Source organism: Abramis brama (genome assembly GCF_963993115.1).
Source record: "Abramis brama genome assembly, chromosome: 10".
In the NCBI taxonomy this organism is placed as follows: Eukaryota; Metazoa; Chordata; class Actinopteri; order Cypriniformes; family Leuciscidae; genus Abramis; species Abramis brama.
The window spans coordinates 12362431-12380387 of NC_139972.1; the positions used below are offsets into that span (position 1 = coordinate 12362431).

Consider the following 17957-nt stretch of genomic DNA (forward strand, 5'->3'; position numbering starts at 1 on the left):
TCCTGTGGACTTTAGCATTGAAAGCGGCTCCTACAGGTGACCAGGTGGTGACTGTCCTACAGACACGCGCTGCTGTCCCGCGCCTGAGCAAACACAGCAGCGGTCTGTACGCGGACATTACTGATGACAGTCAACATGCGACTCTACAACCACACTCAATTCACTCTTCACAGCCAGAACAACCGACAACTGAACTAACTAGATTAAACAACCCCAACAAACGGAAAAGCACTGCAGTTGGTTTTGAAATGTTCCTTCCAATGACAGTGAGCAGGACTTTGATATTACAGAAGCACTTTCGACACATAAATAAATTCGTGAGAATTTCTAAAATCATATTTTACTATTTAAGACCGTTAAAATCAGCTTATTTTTTTAAAAATGAATACAGCTGTGGTTTGATTATTTACAAGAGATATCCAAAGATGTTACAGTGAGTTTAAACAGCAAGTGAAAATTAAGCGAATCATCTCTGCTATTTCAAAATAAAAGTTCAAACATTATCTGAACATAATAAGCTCCTGAATATATGACTTAGCAACAGTTTATAATAATAACAACTGTAAATAATAATAATAATAATAATAATAAAAGAAACATCAAAATTTATTTATGAACATCAAAATATTTTCCTCTCCTGTATTCAAATCATAGAGATTAAAATCCAACATTAACTGACTGATTTAGCAACAGTTCTCTGTATATAATATCTGTATATAATAATAATAATAATAACAACAATAATAATAAACAACAACAACAACAATAATAATAATAATAATACTTGTTATTGTTGTTTATTATAATTAGTATTATATGTATAAATATTGTTATTATTATTTCACATAATTGTTTAATATCATCTATCTATCTATCTATCTATCTATCTATCTATCTATCTATCTATCTATCTATCTAAGTGGGCGTGTCTATTGATAGGCGTGGTTATTGGATTCATGACGCAGTACGTTCTGTGCGTGATGTGTGACGCGCACCCACTGCCGCACTGTACAGTCACATGACGGGCATTATGGAGCTCGTTCGTTCGCTGTCAAACTTTAATCCGTTTTTACTTTTAGACTAGAAAAGCGATGGACAGAGCGGGATTTTTGACAGCTTCTGATCTCTAGTGATATGTCAGGTCAGTTTTATATTCCTTTACATACATACAAGCCCCGCGTTTAAACATTATTGTGTTTTAAGACAGGTTAAACAATGTCAGTTACATTTTAAACCACTGGCTAGTTCCTATTTTTGTTTTATCATCTTAAAGATTATGCCATTTTGGCAAGTCGGAACTTCCAGGTATTATAGTTAAGCAATGAGCATTTATACCAGCTCATAAACAAATGTTTGCACAGCTGCTTAACACTCACAATAGAGAAAACTATTCTGTTAACTAACGTTATATGATTGACACACTTATATAGACAAATAATTATATATAGAAAGATTAGCTATCTTTGGTCTAGCCGGGAACTGAAAACATGCTTTTAATGTTTACTTATTTTGCAGAGTCATGCTCAGTCACTCAAATGTTTACTTAAATGTTTAAACACTGAAAAGTAAGATTATGGTGGCTTTATATATATATATATATATATATATATATATATATATATATTACTTTTTGTATTCTACATGGCATATTTGTAAATGCATGTGTATAACTGTATGTGCCCCTCATCACCATGTATTGAGCTTGAAATCACTCCACCCAAGTGTAACTTGATGCATCTCTTTCTGTATTTCCACCTTGTTACACAGTTGCGTCTATGTATCTGTTATTTTGTAGCTAAACCCCTGCGTCATGTCTGTGGATGGCCCCCGGACCTCTGTTTTCACCTTTCAGTCCGCTGTTCACAGCCATCATGTTCTTCGCTCGCTGGAGGAACTGAGACAGAAGGAGCTCTTGTGTGATGTGACTGTTGAAGTGGAGCGCAGGAGCTTTCGAGCACACTCTTCTGTGCTGGCTTCCTGCAGCCACTATTTTTACACCAGACTGACAAACAACAGTCGACCAATCCTCACTGTCAGCTTACCGGATGAGGTAATGCTTGATATGGTGGATGGATGGGTTGAACCTGGAGGTTTTCAGAAACCTATGGTTAAGCTGTCTTCTCTTAATGATTTGTTGTTATTTTTAACAGATACATATATACATACAGTGAGGAAAATAAGTATTTGAACACCCTGCTATTTTGCAAGTTCTCCCACTTAGAAATCATGGAGGGGTCTGAAATTGTCATCGTAGGTGCATGTCCACTGTGAGAGACATAATCTAAAAAAGAAAATCCAGAAATCACAATGTATGATTTTTTAACTATTTATTTGTATGATACAGCTGCAAATAAGTATTTGAACACCTGAGAAAATCAATGTTAATATTTGGTACAGTAGCCTTTGTTTGCAATTACAGAGGTCAAACGTTTCCTGTAGTTTTTCACCAGGTTTGCACACACTGCAGGAGGGATTTTGGCCCACTCCTCCACACAGATCTTCTCTAGATCAGTCAGGTTTCTGGGCTGTCGCTGAGAAACACGGAGTTTGAGCTCCCTCCAAAGATTCTCTATTGGGTTTAGGTCTGGAGACTGGCTAGGCCACGCCAGAACCTTGATATGCTTCTTACAGAGCCACTCCTTGGTTATCCTGGCTGTGTGCTTCGGGTCATTGTCATGTTGGAAGACCCAGCCTCGACCCATCTTCAATGCTCTAACTGAGGGAAGGAGGTTGTTCCCCAAAATCTCGCAATACATGGCCCCAGTCATCCTCTCCTTAATACAGTGCAGTCGCCCTGTCCCATGTGCAGAAAAACACCCCCAAAGCATGATGCTACCACCCCCATGCTTCACAGTAGGGATGGTGTTCTTGGGATGGTACTCATCATTCTTCTTCCTCCAAACACGTTTAGTGGAATTATGACCAAAAAGTTCTATTTTGGTCTCATCTGACCACATGACTTTCTCCCATGACTCCTCTGGATCATCCAAATGGTCATTGGCAAACTTAAGACGGGCCTTTACATGTGCTGGTTTAAACAGGGGAACCTTCCGTGCCATGCATGATTTCAAACCATGACGTCTTAGTGTATTACCAACAGTAACCTTGGAAACGGTGGTCCCAGCTCTTTTCAGGTCATTGACCAGCTCCTCCCGTGTAGTTCTGGGCTGATTTCTCACCTTTCTTAGGATAATTGAGACCCCACGAGGTGAGATCTTGCATGGAGCCCCAGTCCGAGGGAGATTGACAGTCATGTTTAGCTTCTTCCATTTTCTAATGATTGCTTCAACAGTGGACCTTTTTTCACCAAGCTGCTTGGCAATTTCCCCATAGCCCTTTCCAGCCTTGTGGAGGTGTACAATTTTGTCTCTAGTGTCTTTGGACAGCTCTTTGGTCTTGGCCATGTTAGTAGTTGGATTCTTACTGATTGTATGGGGTGGACAGGTGTCTTTATGCAGCTAACGACCTCAAACAGGTGCATCTAATTTAGGATAATAAATGAAGTGGAGGTGGACATTTTAAAGGCAGACTAACAAGTCTTTGAGGGTCAGAATTGTAGCTGATAGACAGGTGTTCAAATACTTATTTGCAGCTGTATCATACAAATAAATAGTTAAAAAAATCATATATTGTGATTTCTGGATTTTTTTTTTAGATTATGTCTCTCACAGTGGACATGCACCTACGATGACAATTTCAGACGCCTTCCATGATTTCCAAGTGGGAGAACTTGCAAAATAGCAAGGTGTTCAAATACTTATTTTCCTCACTGTATATAAATAAAAACCTGTAAAAAAATGATCAGAGCAAACTCTAAAAAAAACAATTCAAACCAAAGTGAAAATTATGTCATCCTTTACTCATTTACATATGTATAAATATTGAACCCATGAGGGTTAGTGACATGACGCATATTTTTATTTATGAGCACGGCTATTATTTATCCAGAAATACATAAAAAATTCACACATACATACTTCTATGATGACCATGTTTATCATTTCTGAATTAAAATTAATTTTGATATTTTTGGGGGGCAAAAAGTAAAAAATTTAATTCTGATGCAACTGTCCTAAAATCATAAAGAAGAAAAAAAAAAAACATTTATTATTATTATTTGTTGGAAAAAATATTTTTACAAAACTGTTTCACTGTTTATTAATATTTGTCTACAAATCAATGTCATGCGGTCCGACCAACGTGCATGAAAAGTAAATATAAAACAGGAAATTATATCATAGAGAGGACTTCTGTTGACTATGTGTCAAGATCAATAAGTTTCTTAAAATATCAGATAATTTGACCTTTTTATGATAATGCAGGATGTAAAATGTCATGTGATGTCCCCAAAATAAAAACAAATATTTATGAATTAATAATTCATGATATTTGTTAATAATGATAATATGTTTTTCATTGTAAGAATTTTTTTTTTGGACTTTTTACTTGATGCTTACACCACAATTTTAATTTATTGAACATGGTTTAAAAGTTTTAAATTTCTTTCTGACATTTATTTTTGCTACTTTTCATAATCCCAAATATCCTAATTTAATTTCATTATATGGAAAAGTCTAACTAACTTTTCCTCGAGTGTACGATGGAAGTCATACGAGTTTGGCACGACATGAGGGTGAGCAAATGATGACATAGTGTTCATTATTGCGTGAACTATTCCTTGGAAAATGGTTTATAGTGCATTGCTGTCAAATTAGGCCTTATACATTGAGATTAAATCAAGCAAACAATGTTATAGCTATAACCCAATAATGCGATTTGTAAATAATTTATTCATGCAGTAATCATGACTAGATAATTAATCTCCCAAGGTCACTGTGGAGGGATTTGAGCCTCTTCTGCAGTTTGCCTACACTGCAAAACTTCACTTCACGAAAGAAAACATCCTGGAGATCCACAGATGCGCCGAATTTCTTGGATTTCAAAACCTCGATAAAGCCTGCTTTGAATTCCTCGTCCCAAAGTTTTCCGAGGGTGGTGGAACCTCAAAAAAAGTGAAGGGGAAAAGCAAGAGCCAAGAATCCAGTAAGAAATCCCAAGCCATCTGCAGTCCTAGTGACCAAAACCCTAAAACTGGAGAAGACCTTGAACCTCAGGATGCAGGAACAGTCATGCAGGCTGCATCTGCAACATCCTCTGCAGGAAGTCCTAAAGATTGTCCACCAATCTCCAATGGCAAAGAAATGCAGTTAGATTTATCCCCGCTGTACGCAAGAAGCTCGTCATACCACATGGGTGATGGCCAAGACCAGTTTTGCCTGCAGAACTGTGGCCCACAGTTGCCTTCCTCTTCTGTGGTGGCCGGTGAAGTTTGTCCTTTCCTGTCCACTTCGAGCACCAGTGATGATGAGAAACTGCACTCGGTTGGCTGTGGCGGGGACATTTTAGCTATGGAGGAACAATTCCAGAAGGAACTAGCAATGGAGGTACGTTGTGAACCACCTACTGACAAAGACCTGAACATAGCCAGTATCACCGATGGCCACTTTGACCAACTCGAAGGGTCTCTAATACCGCCCGCCAACTGCAGCCAACTGTGTCCTCTGAATTCTGTGGAGTCAAGCGGGGTTTTGGACGGGATTTCCAGCGCTCCAGACATCAGTAGCATTGGCACCGACGACAACCAGGTCTTTGATTCCAACAAACAAACGTTCTCTGAACTGTCCCCCAAAGACGGCTTCACAGAACGAAGCATAGTGGAAAGGGAAGTGGCTGAGCATCTCGCGAAGGGCTTCTGGCCGGATTTGAACTCCACGTTAAATGAGCCTCTACCTTTGGACTCTATCGACCAGTCGTCTGCTGGAAACGGCTCGGACTTCCACTGGTTGAAGCATCTGGATCTGGGAGCTGCGCCCGATGATTGTCCCTTCCTGAGGGACCTGAGCTCCACTGACAGACAGACCTCCGGGGGACACACTCTGTCCAATGAAGACACTGGAGACAGTTCCTGCATGTCCCCAATTAACTCCAGGGAAAACTCTGAGTGTGAATCGGATGGAGACTGTGCGCAGTGTGGTAGCAGTGAACCAGTGCAGGAGGTGAGCATGCTAGCACTCACGGTTGTACAACTTTATGAGGTTAGAGGAGGAGTTTGGTGCCAAATTGCAAACTTCACCAATATTTTGTACTCGGTTGATTCCCTGACATGCTTCAAATAAAAGTTTCAGGCTCTATACTAAAAAAAAAATTGTAACCAACCTCTAGGCTGAACCTCCTCCATAATGCAGTTTTGACGTCAAGGTTTTCTTCCCAGGTGGATTTGCCATTCCCTGTGGAGCAAATTTCCAGCATGACCAGGAGGGCATTCCTGCAGATGTTGAAACGGGAGAAACTGACCCCGGAACAGCTGGAGTTTGTTCAGGATGTGAGACGGCGCAGTAAGAACCGCGTGGCTGCACAGCGCTGCCGCAAGAGGAAGCTAGACTGTATCTACTGGCTGGAGGGAGACATCAAGAAACTGGTACATCTGTTTTTATATCGACATTTTGTGAATGTTATTTGAGCGACATGGATCTGATAAACTTGGGTACGACATGTATGTAGACTCTACGATGATGACACCTATTGAATTGTGGGCTATGACGCAAGTTAGTATAGAAGAACAAAACTTCATCAGCATGCACTAGTGGTAAACGAATAAGCAAGATAGGGCTGGGTAAAAAATATTGATTTCTCGATATTAATCGATTCTCATTTTTACGAACCGATATCGATTCTTAAATCTCAAGAATCGATTAGTCATCCTGTTTTCATTTGATGAATGAATGGAACATTGTAGCGTGCATCTCATCCAATAAATCACAATAATCTTTGTGCTTTGTTACTATTGATATGAAATAAAGTCTTAAATTTCAAATTAAGTCCATTTTCTTACGAAATTCAAAAACATAAACAGTTTTGGCGCTGTGGCGTGAGATCGCTCTGGTGCAGCTCGGCTCAATGATGAACACATGATCTTCTCTTCCGCCTTAATAATACCAGTTACAGCGAGAAATAAACATGAATGAGCATCTGAAAGTGTGTACAACTTATCGAAATCCATATCATGTCACATGGAATCGCTCAATCAGTGTTTCAGCCGTGGAAAAACGTCAGCTAACAGCTTGTAAACAATGTCATGTAACGTCACATTTACCTCAGAAAAACCATGTGACCATAAACTCGTTAGTCAGCGAGAAAAATTTACTCTAGAGAGGAGCATTTTGCTAAATATATGCACCATATTACATATTCATTATAATTTTCTTCTTTCTAATGTTCTTCAGTATTTAATGTTTGAATAAATCTGGCAAGTTTTTAATGACAGCCACCATTTAAATGTTTATATTTCATATAACTTTCTTATTATACAAATAAATAAAAGTGTAATTTAAGTGTTTGTATAGCTACAAATCAGTTAATTTTTACCTTCAACATAGTAGGCTACAACTGACTCCCATAGTTTACAGCATTAGTTAAGAGACTTGTTTTCCTTGAGAGAATTTGCCATGTATTGTAGGCTACCTGATATCCAAAAGAATCAATATCGAATCGAATCGAATCGGAATCGAATCGAATTGCAAGCTTGTGAATCGAAATCGAATCGAATTGTGAAATTTGTGTCAATACCCAGCCCTAAAGCTAGATGAATCGCACTTTTGGCAATTGTGGTTTTTATGAGCGCGGAAAAAAAGAGGAGGAAGCAAAAGTGGAGAATATGGATGTGGCCATGGCTAGGGAAAAGAGGCCAACTTGGCATGCCAATTTTGTAAATGGAGCTCGAGGAAATAGTTTTAAGTTTTAGCACCATGTCACGTTGATCAATACGCTATTTCATGATGCAGTTTTATTGGCTAGTGAGTCAGTAGACGTAGGTCATAGCAACAAACACTCTGTGAGACGACAACGGCCGTCTTTGAGCCTCTCTCACTGTACGACGTAGGACCACCGTTTAGGAGCCACGACCACTGAAATTTCCATGATTGGTCATCTTTCGTGTGGGACAGCCCAAAATCGTACAATGTGTACCGGGCATAAAGACGCGTTCTCGCCTGAGAGCACACACAACAAGATCCTCGAGCAGTGTCAAAAGTGCCATCCTCAAAACAAGTTTAAACACAATAAACACCTTTTATACAGACATAGTGTGTGTGTGTGTGTATTTAAGACTTATATCTGTTTAAAATTGTATCTTATCATGTTTATAAGGCCACCAAGTGTGTGATTTTTGCAAGTGTTTTTAGTTGTTTCTAATTTTTTTCGTAAATATAGAATCAATTTTAGAATGAAAGTTATTAATGAATCATGGTTTGCTCGTGAAAACGTTCATACGCAGATTTCACGCACGAATTCGTGCGTACGCAAGCTTAGTGAATGAGTCCCACTGTTTTTGCAATCAAACAACATGCAGCAGGATCATTGTAGTCTCATTTACAAAGGAATGATAAATGAGAGATACTTATAGAGATAAATGAGAGTGAATTAATCAAAAGATTTAGTCTTGAACACTCAAATTAATGGCTTTGAATCTGTTAGGGTTCAAGGTTGACTCGTTTCCCATACGCAGCTCTGCATAACTAAGTATAATGCTTCGTTGGAGGAATGAACAAGCTTGTCACGACCTTTTCCTGAAAAACAAGTAGTAACTGTCCGTCATTTGAACCGCATTTGGGCAACAATAAAGAGCTGTTAATGATGTCACACAGGTGGTGGAGTAATAACTTCAGCTAATTAATTTGTTCGATAATTCAAATTAATTCGAATTACTGACAAACATGGCATCTGAGGAATTTTTGTTATCTCTGTTCTCTGTTTGGCTTTATTTACAGATTAGATACCAAATTTTCACTACACACTCATTGGGACCAAAAAAAGTTCATTTATTTCAGTAATTCAACTTAAAAAGTGAAACTAATATATTATATAGAAAATTACAAGCAAAGTGAGATATTTCAAGCCTTTATTTGTTATAATTTTGATGATTATGGCTTACAGCTTATGAACATTTTCAAAATTTCTGAGATTTTGAATTTGGGGTTTTCATAAGCTGTAAGCCATAATCATCAAAATTATAACAAATAAAGGCTTGAAATATCTCACTTTGCATGTAATGAGTCTATATAATATATTAGTTTCACCTTTTAAGTTGAATTACTGAAATAAATTAACTTTTGCACGATATTCTAATTTTTCGAGTTTCACCTGTACTAAACGCTGATAATAGTAAATGATATTTTATTATAAAACTGTTCCCATATAATTTATGCATATTTGTACATATTTAGTATAGAAATGTATATTTAACATTTAAAATTGTTATTACTTTATTGCATGGTCATTTTATTTAATTTTTTACAATGAAAGTTACATCTATTATTCAAAACTGTAATTTTATTTTCATTATCAAGGTGATTCCAGGCATCACCGCTTTTATAGTCATAGTTCAATATCACGATAATTGTTATTGTGAATTTTGCGTTTAACCTGTAGGTTTAGGAGTTGAGTTTTTGACTTCAAAAGTTTGACAAGAATTATTTCTGGGATCCATTAGAAACAAGAATAATTAAATTGAAAATCCCTTCCATTACCACATTGTGTATGGGCATAAAGTGTACAATTATATTGCTTCCATTGTCCCTTTTGTTCAAATTGAGACTGAGTAAACCAATCAACACAGTTTTTGTGAACATGTAATGTTTTCCACGTATTAAGAAAATCAATAGCATGTGTTATGATTGTTGGAAAGGAATGCGAAGTACTGAATGGAATCCTAAAATGGATCTTCTTTTGTTTCCACGTTTACCAGAGGAGCGAGAAGGAGAAATTACTGCAAGATCGCAACCAGCTGAAGCTCAGCCTGGAGGATGTGCGTCAGAACCTCTCGGGCCTGTGCCAGAACCTCTGTGCGGACACCTCGCCGCAGTCCGAGGAGCTGCAAGCGCTGGCCAGGTACGTCTCCTCCGACTGTCCCACCTCCATCCTCCTGACCCCCATGGCTTCTCCTAGCCTGGCTGGCCCAGACCGGGACGTCCCCGCGAGCACCTTTCTTCCAGACACTAGTCCTGAAGGAGACACAGTAGCACTCAGGTCGCCCGCTGCCTTCCTGCAAGACACCGTTCAGAGCGCTGTTACAGATCCAGCTCCGTGATGTACAACAGAGTAAAGCCGCTTGGAATGGTCTGACATTTCAGTTTTACTCAGGAGCTTACCTTTCTGCTGCCGTCAGTTTCACTTTTGAGCATGACTTTCTTATTAGGAGCACTTTCGTAATGTTTCGAAGTATGGATGTGACTAAATTTGCACTATTACCAGGAGTTTCATTTGGAAATGCTACTATGCCTTTCATTCCTTGCATAGGGGTCATTCCTGTTACGCCACATTTTGAACTTTTGAACATTTTGAACTCTTAATCTTTAAAAATGAATACACCCTTGTGTTTGTAATTTAAAGTATTTCAGAAATAGGCTCTGCTGAAGCTTATATGCATACACTTTTTATTATTTACACAATGGCAAAAGATGAATTACAGAATGGAACATAACAGGGTTGAAATACATGGTTTGTTTTATTATGGATTTATAATGAACTTTTTTAAACCATCTTTTGATATTTTGATTCAGTCATACCATTTTCTTTTTGTCCAACGGGATGGAAAAGTAAGACAAACAGCTAAAGCACAATACATCAATTAATTTATCCAATGAACTGCTAATACTTTCTCATGTTTTGCTGTTGTTTTCCCACCCAAAATGATGTCACTTCCTGGTCAATAATGTCATTAAGGAACAGGCTTTTTTTTTCTTTTTTTTTTTTAAAGACTAACAGGGTGGAAAGTGATATTAAGGACACAGGAAATACAGTGTCTAAGATTAACAGTTAAAACAACATCCCCAAATTTTGCATTTTGATTAAAGAAAGAAAAACATCTGGACAATTTCTTAATTAATTTTTAGGGCATTAATTGTAATATTGTGATTAAAGAAAACAAACTAATATGACTTCAGTTTTATCCAAATATAGACTTATGGACAGTATTTGTATAATAAAGACTTGAAAATGTACTATATAACGGGAATGACTCATGGATTAATTTCCAGTGCTAGCATTTATTTCACTTACACTGCCACTATGGACAATCATAGTAATTCTCTTTACATTTACATTCCAGTCTAGCCTAATACGTCTTTAGCATTATCGGCATGAAAATTCTATATTAAATATGCAGATCTGTGTTTTTTAAGTATCCGTATATATGCATATGTCATAGATATAATAACATTTTAATTAACTGCCATGTATGTTTTCATGCATATCATGTAGGATTTGTGAAAAATACATAGAATCCATAGTCTCTCTAAGGTAAGGAAAAAAAAAAGAAAAAAAAAAAGTTTAGATACTGTTCACTTTTTGCTTGCTAAAGTGGACAGAGTTTGGAAAAGGCCAACATAAAATCATAATTAATCCTATTTACTTTAATACATGTTTATGGTCTTATTGTGCATGATGATTCTTCATTCCACATTACTTCAATGAAAAGTTTGTATTGCAATATTTCATTATGTAATACCCTTTTCAGCTGATGTCATCTAGGTCGTGCAGCCTATTGGCTGTCGGATCACAAATAGAGATTCAGGCATTGTTAACTCTCATTGTGATACAGAACGCTCACTTTTCATGTACTGAGGATAAAATCAATTTCTGACCTACTTTTTTTTTTTTTGTCAAATACCCTGTTTAACTGTACTTCACATTATGGAAGAAAAATGGATGTGAATGCCGTTTCATGTTGACTTTAATGCTTGGATTAGTCTAAAAATATAACTTGTTCATTTTGCCATTGTAGCGTCAATGAAATGTTCTGTTTTTTGTGCTTTTTTTTTGTTTTAACCCTGTAACCAAAATACTGTCATGTAAGCCTAGAATGCACTGTATAATTCACTATTTGATTCATATTTAACAAATAGCAGCAAATAAAATGTCAATACTAATTTTTTTCACTAAATGTGCAAATTGCAGTGGTGCTTGCTAAAAGTAATGTGCTAACAGAGACTGAACAAATAAATCAACCTTTTCAAAATGTAGGCTAATGCATGAAATAGCTGTACATGTAAGCAAAGTTAGTCTAAGGCAAAGAATAGCTTGGTTTTTTAGAAAGGGTCCCTATTGAAGAGGTGAATGTTGATGCAGATAATTGAGTGAGATCACGGTAAGGTTTCGTAAACACACTGATTTCACCATCCTCTCTGTTACTGTTTTCCCGGAGCCCTGTTTTAAATGATCAGTTTCCGAAGAAGAGAAATTGTGCAATAGTGACCCAGTTTCAAGATAAATGCTTATGTTTTAAAAGAGTCGACCAATTTCACAATAAAAATCCAAAATGGGAACATTTCTCAATATGTGATGGAGTCCAGTGTTTGTCAGCAGTTGAGTTACTTCACCACAAGAGGTCAGAATAATCATGTATAGCACATTCACACAAGTAGGCCTAACCCTAGGCTACGTGGTTTTAAATACGGTCATCCAATAAGCAACATGGGAAGACCAGAGATGTTGCTACCTTTCTCTCTGCCACTGACAGAGACAGGCTTTTTAGCACCAACAAGTGGTATTAGAGTCCAGGTGCGTTGAGACAAATGCGTTGGAGACCACATCACAGACATATGAATCTCCAACAACTTAGCCTAACTATTCTGTTTCCACTAATAAAATTCGTTTGAATATTTATAATCTCAATTTTGCTTTTTTTATATGATCTGCTTACGGCCCAGTGAGTTAGTTATAGGGGTGAACCTTCATGCTTTTTCCCTAAAAATCATACAGTTAAATTATACATCTTACATGTTTTCATACAAATCAATCATAGAAATGCGTACGAATTTGCAAAAGAGTGCATAAAATCGGGTTGGAGTCTCTAGCTTGCTGTAAAGAGCCAAACCTTAAAAATCAATTTTGTCCTTTGCAGGAAGATAAATCTCCATCTTGAGCATCTTTGTCTTAGTGAATTTGTGTTAAAGCTCCCTATTAAGATAAAGTTGTGTTTGGTTTGCCCTCCTGCACTGAATTTAAATAATCTTCCATGTCTAGGGAACATTGGTTTTAATCAGTAGAACAACCCATTTTCTGTTGGTCCATCTGTTCAAGGTCGCCATGCCAGTTCAGACTCCATCATTCTAAAGCTAAACTTTGCCAATTGGCTACGTTTGTGGTCTTCCGTGAGTGTATTGATCTTACCTTGTTTTGTTGAAACTAACTAGATTTAGAACACCATTAAAAACTCAATCATTTATCTTTTAAGTTGTAATTACTCTGTGTGGCCCGACAGGTTCTTAGCTTAGTTCTTAATTGTCCTTTCAAGGTGATCCCATTTGTTTACCTCCTCCATGCATACTAAAGATCTCCAAATATATTTGGTTTTGTTTTCCTCTCAAAGGTCTTTAATGAGGTGAGTGCTTAGAAATATTCCAGTGGTGTAGCCAACATGCCATACAGTGACAGCAAGGGATACTCCGCATATAATCATTGATGAAACCACAGCAGCATATTTATACAATGCAATGAGAAATGAAATGCTGATATAGAAGTGCTGGTTGATATAGGCGGTTGTTGTTGTTGTTTCTATCTGTTATTGGATTAGTTTTAAAATCATCTCTCCATCCAATGATTGTGTTGCTTTGAAACAGTGGCATAAAGGGTCATTGATGATTGGTCCACCCAATGAAAGCTGCCAGAATATGCTAATGGTGCGTAAATAAAACAACATCAAAAGCCACAAAATACATGTTGTGTATGAGCAAAAACATTCTGAACACCTGCCTAATATGCTGTTGGTCCTCCTCTTGCTGCCAAAACAGTGCCGACCCGCAGAGGAATGGACTCTACAAGACCCCTGAAGGTGTCGTGTGTCTGTATCTGGCACCAAGACATTAGCAGCAGATCCTTCAAGTCCCGTATGTTGTGAGGTGGAGCCGCTGTGGATTGATCTTGTTGGTCCAGCAAATCCCACAGAGGCTTAACTGGATTGAGATCTGGGGAATTTGGAGGCCAGCGCAACACCTTGAACTCTTTATCATGTTCCTCAAACCATTCCTGAAGAATGTGTGCAGTGTGGCAGGAGCTTTATCCGGCTGAAAGAGCCACTTCCACCAGTAACACCATTGTCATGAAGGGCTGTACCTGCTCTGCAACAATGTTTAGGTAGGTGGCAAGTGTCAAATTTATGTCCTCATGAATGGCCGAACCCAGGGTTTCCCAGCAGAACATTGACCAGATCATCACACTCCCTCCACCGGCTTATCGTCATCCCACTGTGCATTCTGCTGTCATCACTTCCCCAAGTTAATAATGCACAAGCACATGGCCGTCCATGTGATGTAAAAGAAATTGTGACTCATTGGACCAGGCGATCTTCTTCCATTGTTCTAAGGTCCTGTTCAGAAGCTCATGTAACCATTGTAGACGCTTTCGGCGGTGCAGGGGTCATCAATAGCCGCTTTCCGACCAGAGGAACCTTTTCACAGTTCCTAGAACTATTGGCTAAAGTACCTGGATGTCGGCGTGTTCGCACCGCAGGAACTAGGAACGATTTTAGTTCTAGGAACTCCATTTGGAGGAACTAATTTAGGTCCTACTTCAGAGTAGGGTCTAAACCAGCACTATAGGAACTACCCGTGACGTTAGTGTACGCTGATTGACCGAACGCACGCGGAACACCAGCACCCGCCATTTTTAAAACAGCTATAATGTAAACACACAGATTATAGCCTATATATTTACTCCAGAAACTAACTACAGGTATACAAACATGGAAAACAGTGATAGATGGGTCTCTAAACCTTTATGCTGAAGAGAAAATCCAACGCATCTTTGAGGGGACCAAGTCAAACATGATTATGTATTTCTGCTCAGCTAGCAACACTGGACATCAACCACACGGCATAGGCTAATAACCTTTTTTTCATATACTGTCTACTTTCTATAACAGTTCTATCTAATAACATATTAAACAGTACTGTTAGACAGATCGCTAACTAATGAACACAGAGAATGTGAGCATTGTTTGCTCTGGCGTTCTCAGCGCCGCCAAAATAAAGGTCCGTCGCACCGTCAAAATAAAAGTCACCGTGCTTGCGTCACTCCCTTACCCCTCCTACCAGTTCCTATGGCCACTTGGCCAGTGCGAATGCAAACAGCAAAACCGAGTTTGGGGGAGAGTAGTTCTTAGAACTGTTTAGAAGTGGACAGTTCCTATAACTAAGTTCCTGTAACTACTTGGTCGGAAAGCGGCTATAGGCACTCTGAACGGTCAGCCCCATATGCATCAGGGTGCGATGCACTGTGTTGTGACACATTCCTCCCATATGTGTCACAAATTTAGTGTGACTTGTGCCATAGAAGTACTTCTGTCAGTTTAGTCCCGACGGGATAGCCTCCATTGCCCTTGCGCATTGAGAAGCCTTAGGCGTCCAACAGGCGCCGGTGTTTTTGTTTGTCCCTCCTCTGATCACTGTTTGTAAATTCTCACCACTGCTGACCGGGAGCGACACACAAAGCCTTGCCGTTTTAGAGATACTCTGACCCAGTCATCTGAGGAATAAAAATTCTGTCAATGTCAAAGTCCCTCAGATCTTTATTTCATGGCCATTTCTCCTGCATGTTTTCCACAACAAAAAAAGATTGTTCGCTAACCATCTAATCTGACCAGACCTTTACATGTGGCCTTGTTAGGAGATAATCAATGAAGTTAGCTTCACCTGAGAGGTAGTGATGTTTTGGCTCGTAAGTGAATAGTTTGTAATATAAAATATATGTAATCATTTTGTTTCGTGCCTGTAGACTCACGGCCACTGTTTCTACAGCATGCAGAATGATTAGCAGTAAAGCGAATTGATCGCTGTTTTTAACGTCATTACTTTATTATTATTAGAGGTATTATTATCTCTCGTAATAAAGCACTGGTGAATCCAATTCGGCATGAAACTGAAGTTATGAACGTATTTTCTTCTCTATTGTGATGTATATGCAATGGAAAAAGCTTCTCAAACAAGAAAAAACTTAGAACGGGACTTGATTTTGTCCATGGGGAATTGATTGGGTGCTTGTGGTTTGCTATTGGTCGATCTCATGTGAGTGACAGGTTGCCCCGCCCTCTCGCCAGTAAACACATCATCAGAGAAGAGAAGTCGCTGCAAGAGGGAGGGGGAAGTTATTTTGATTAAAGATTACGAGGACACATGGATAAGAAAATAATGATGTGCACATATAAATCATTTATAATAAAGGAACAAGAACTGTCCATTTTGATTTCATGGTGTCTTTAAACAGCCCTCCTTCTCTCACACCTTCTGTAGCTTTGGAAAGTGTGATTCATTATACAGAATTGGTTTGTCCTAAACAGACCTTTCTCTTATATGTAGCTTTGGAAAGTTTGATTCTTTCTAGTGGACTGGTTCATCCTGATGGTTCTTGTAAATGAACAGATTTAGCGAGTCCTATATATGTGGCATTTCATTCCTTTTATTGTATCATGTCTTCGACTCAGTTATATAAATTAGGGAGTAGGCCTATTCTTTTTTGTTTATAATTCATTAGTAAATGTCTGAAGATGTCTGAACTTGTCACCTTAACTGGGATTGTTCTTTCGTTCAAAAACATTGATATAATTGTAAATAACATCACTGGATAGAGGCACAGAATATAGAAGTCCTCCCTGTTTCACAAAGATCCACCCAGTCAGAGATTTCTGGCCTCACCGCTGCTTTGAAATCTCAAATTACAGCCGAACAGCAAATTGGTAACAAGCCAAAAAAAATATTCCATGTTCACTGCACTGGGAAAATATCAATCCTAATAATTAAGCCTCTTGGGATGTTATGCAGATGGCAGGTTTCAACAATTTTAGCTTGGTTAATAAAATGTATAAAAATGATTGGAATCTTTGAATAGATGTTTGAAACTAACATACAAAACCACTCCTATAGAGACATTTTTTTTTCTTTCTTATTGAACCTTTAAATCAAATCCTCGTGGTTACTGAGATATACTGTATGCCTATTTATAACTAACAACAACTACTATAGCTAAATGCAGACTCATTCCTTTGACAAAACCAAGATAACCATTATTTTTAGGATTATAATGATTGTGATGAAATTATTAGTAGTGGTGGTAGTAATACTACTACTAAACATAATCAACAACTACAATAGCTCATGTTCTGTGGGATTTAGCTTCATTTTTTAATTGGCCCAGAGCCCTCTGAGCGCCTGAATGATCATCAACTCCAAACTGGTTCATAGATGTAAAAGCCCATTTGAAAATAGATCAGTTTGAGTTGTTGTGTTGTAATGTCTATTCAGTTTCATTGGCTAATTCCATCAATTGAAGTTGCATTATCTAACATTTAAACATACAGCATATAATCTTTGTGAGCGCAGAGAAATGTAATGGTTTTGTGTCGGTTATTGTGTTAAGCCTCAGTCTAGATTTAAGGCTGTACACACTGCATTGCTCCTTCTGAAATTTTTTGATCTCCCTCAAATCCTTTCCTATAATTTTTCTGGCAACTCGAACTCGCACTATGGATTATGTAAAACTGTAGCCATGATGGTACAGTGGGAAGAAGGACAGGATTTGAAAGTTTCAGCAGAAAGCCACTTAAAGTTGGAGACAATAAACAAAGCTTTGAGGAAAAAAGTACGGCCGCGTACTCGTGCGCTGAGAGCTTCAGGCTCTTGATGGCAGCATGTAGCCATGAAATTCACAATACAAGCCCACTTCAGTGAATATTAAAGATTATTCCATCATTCCAGCTCAAGGACCTGATTTACATATTAACCTGCTAATTATAATGCAAAAAAATAAGACTGCATAAATAGATCTAAATAAAAAACTAAATTAAGTTTTATTATGTATTATTTTGTGATATGTATATATGTATATATATATATATATATATATATATA

The 17957-nt window shown here is 38.0% G+C and overlaps 2 protein-coding genes across 3 annotated transcripts in view; one reads left to right on the top strand and one right to left on the bottom strand.

Annotated features, from left to right (window-relative positions):
- Positions 1 to 285, bottom strand: part of mipepa (mitochondrial intermediate peptidase a) — a 22300-nt gene extending 22015 nt beyond the window's left edge. The window contains exon 1 of the mRNA XM_084127525.1: positions 1 to 285. This exon is cut by the window's left edge and continues 26 nt beyond it. Within this exon, the coding sequence (XP_083983651.1) occupies positions 1 to 118 (118 nt within the window). The 5' untranslated portion in view covers positions 119 to 285.
- A 711-nt stretch (positions 286 to 996) lies between these two features.
- bach1a (BTB and CNC homology 1, basic leucine zipper transcription factor 1 a) lies at positions 997 to 12390 on the top strand. Of its 2 annotated transcripts, none has more exons than XM_084125301.1 (5): positions 997 to 1141; positions 1796 to 2050; positions 4830 to 6056; positions 6272 to 6478; positions 9803 to 12390. In XM_084125301.1, exons 2-5 carry the CDS (start codon positions 1811 to 1813, stop codon positions 10142 to 10144), a joined length of 2016 nt encoding a protein of 671 aa, XP_083981427.1. In that variant the 5' UTR covers positions 997 to 1141; positions 1796 to 1810; the 3' UTR covers positions 10145 to 12390. The 2 variants fall into 2 exon arrangements, with proteins under 2 accessions (XP_083981427.1, XP_083981428.1); XM_084125302.1 differs by having other exon boundaries at positions 998 to 1141; positions 1768 to 2050; positions 9803 to 11984.
- The last annotated feature ends 5567 nt before the right edge of the window (positions 12391 to 17957 follow it).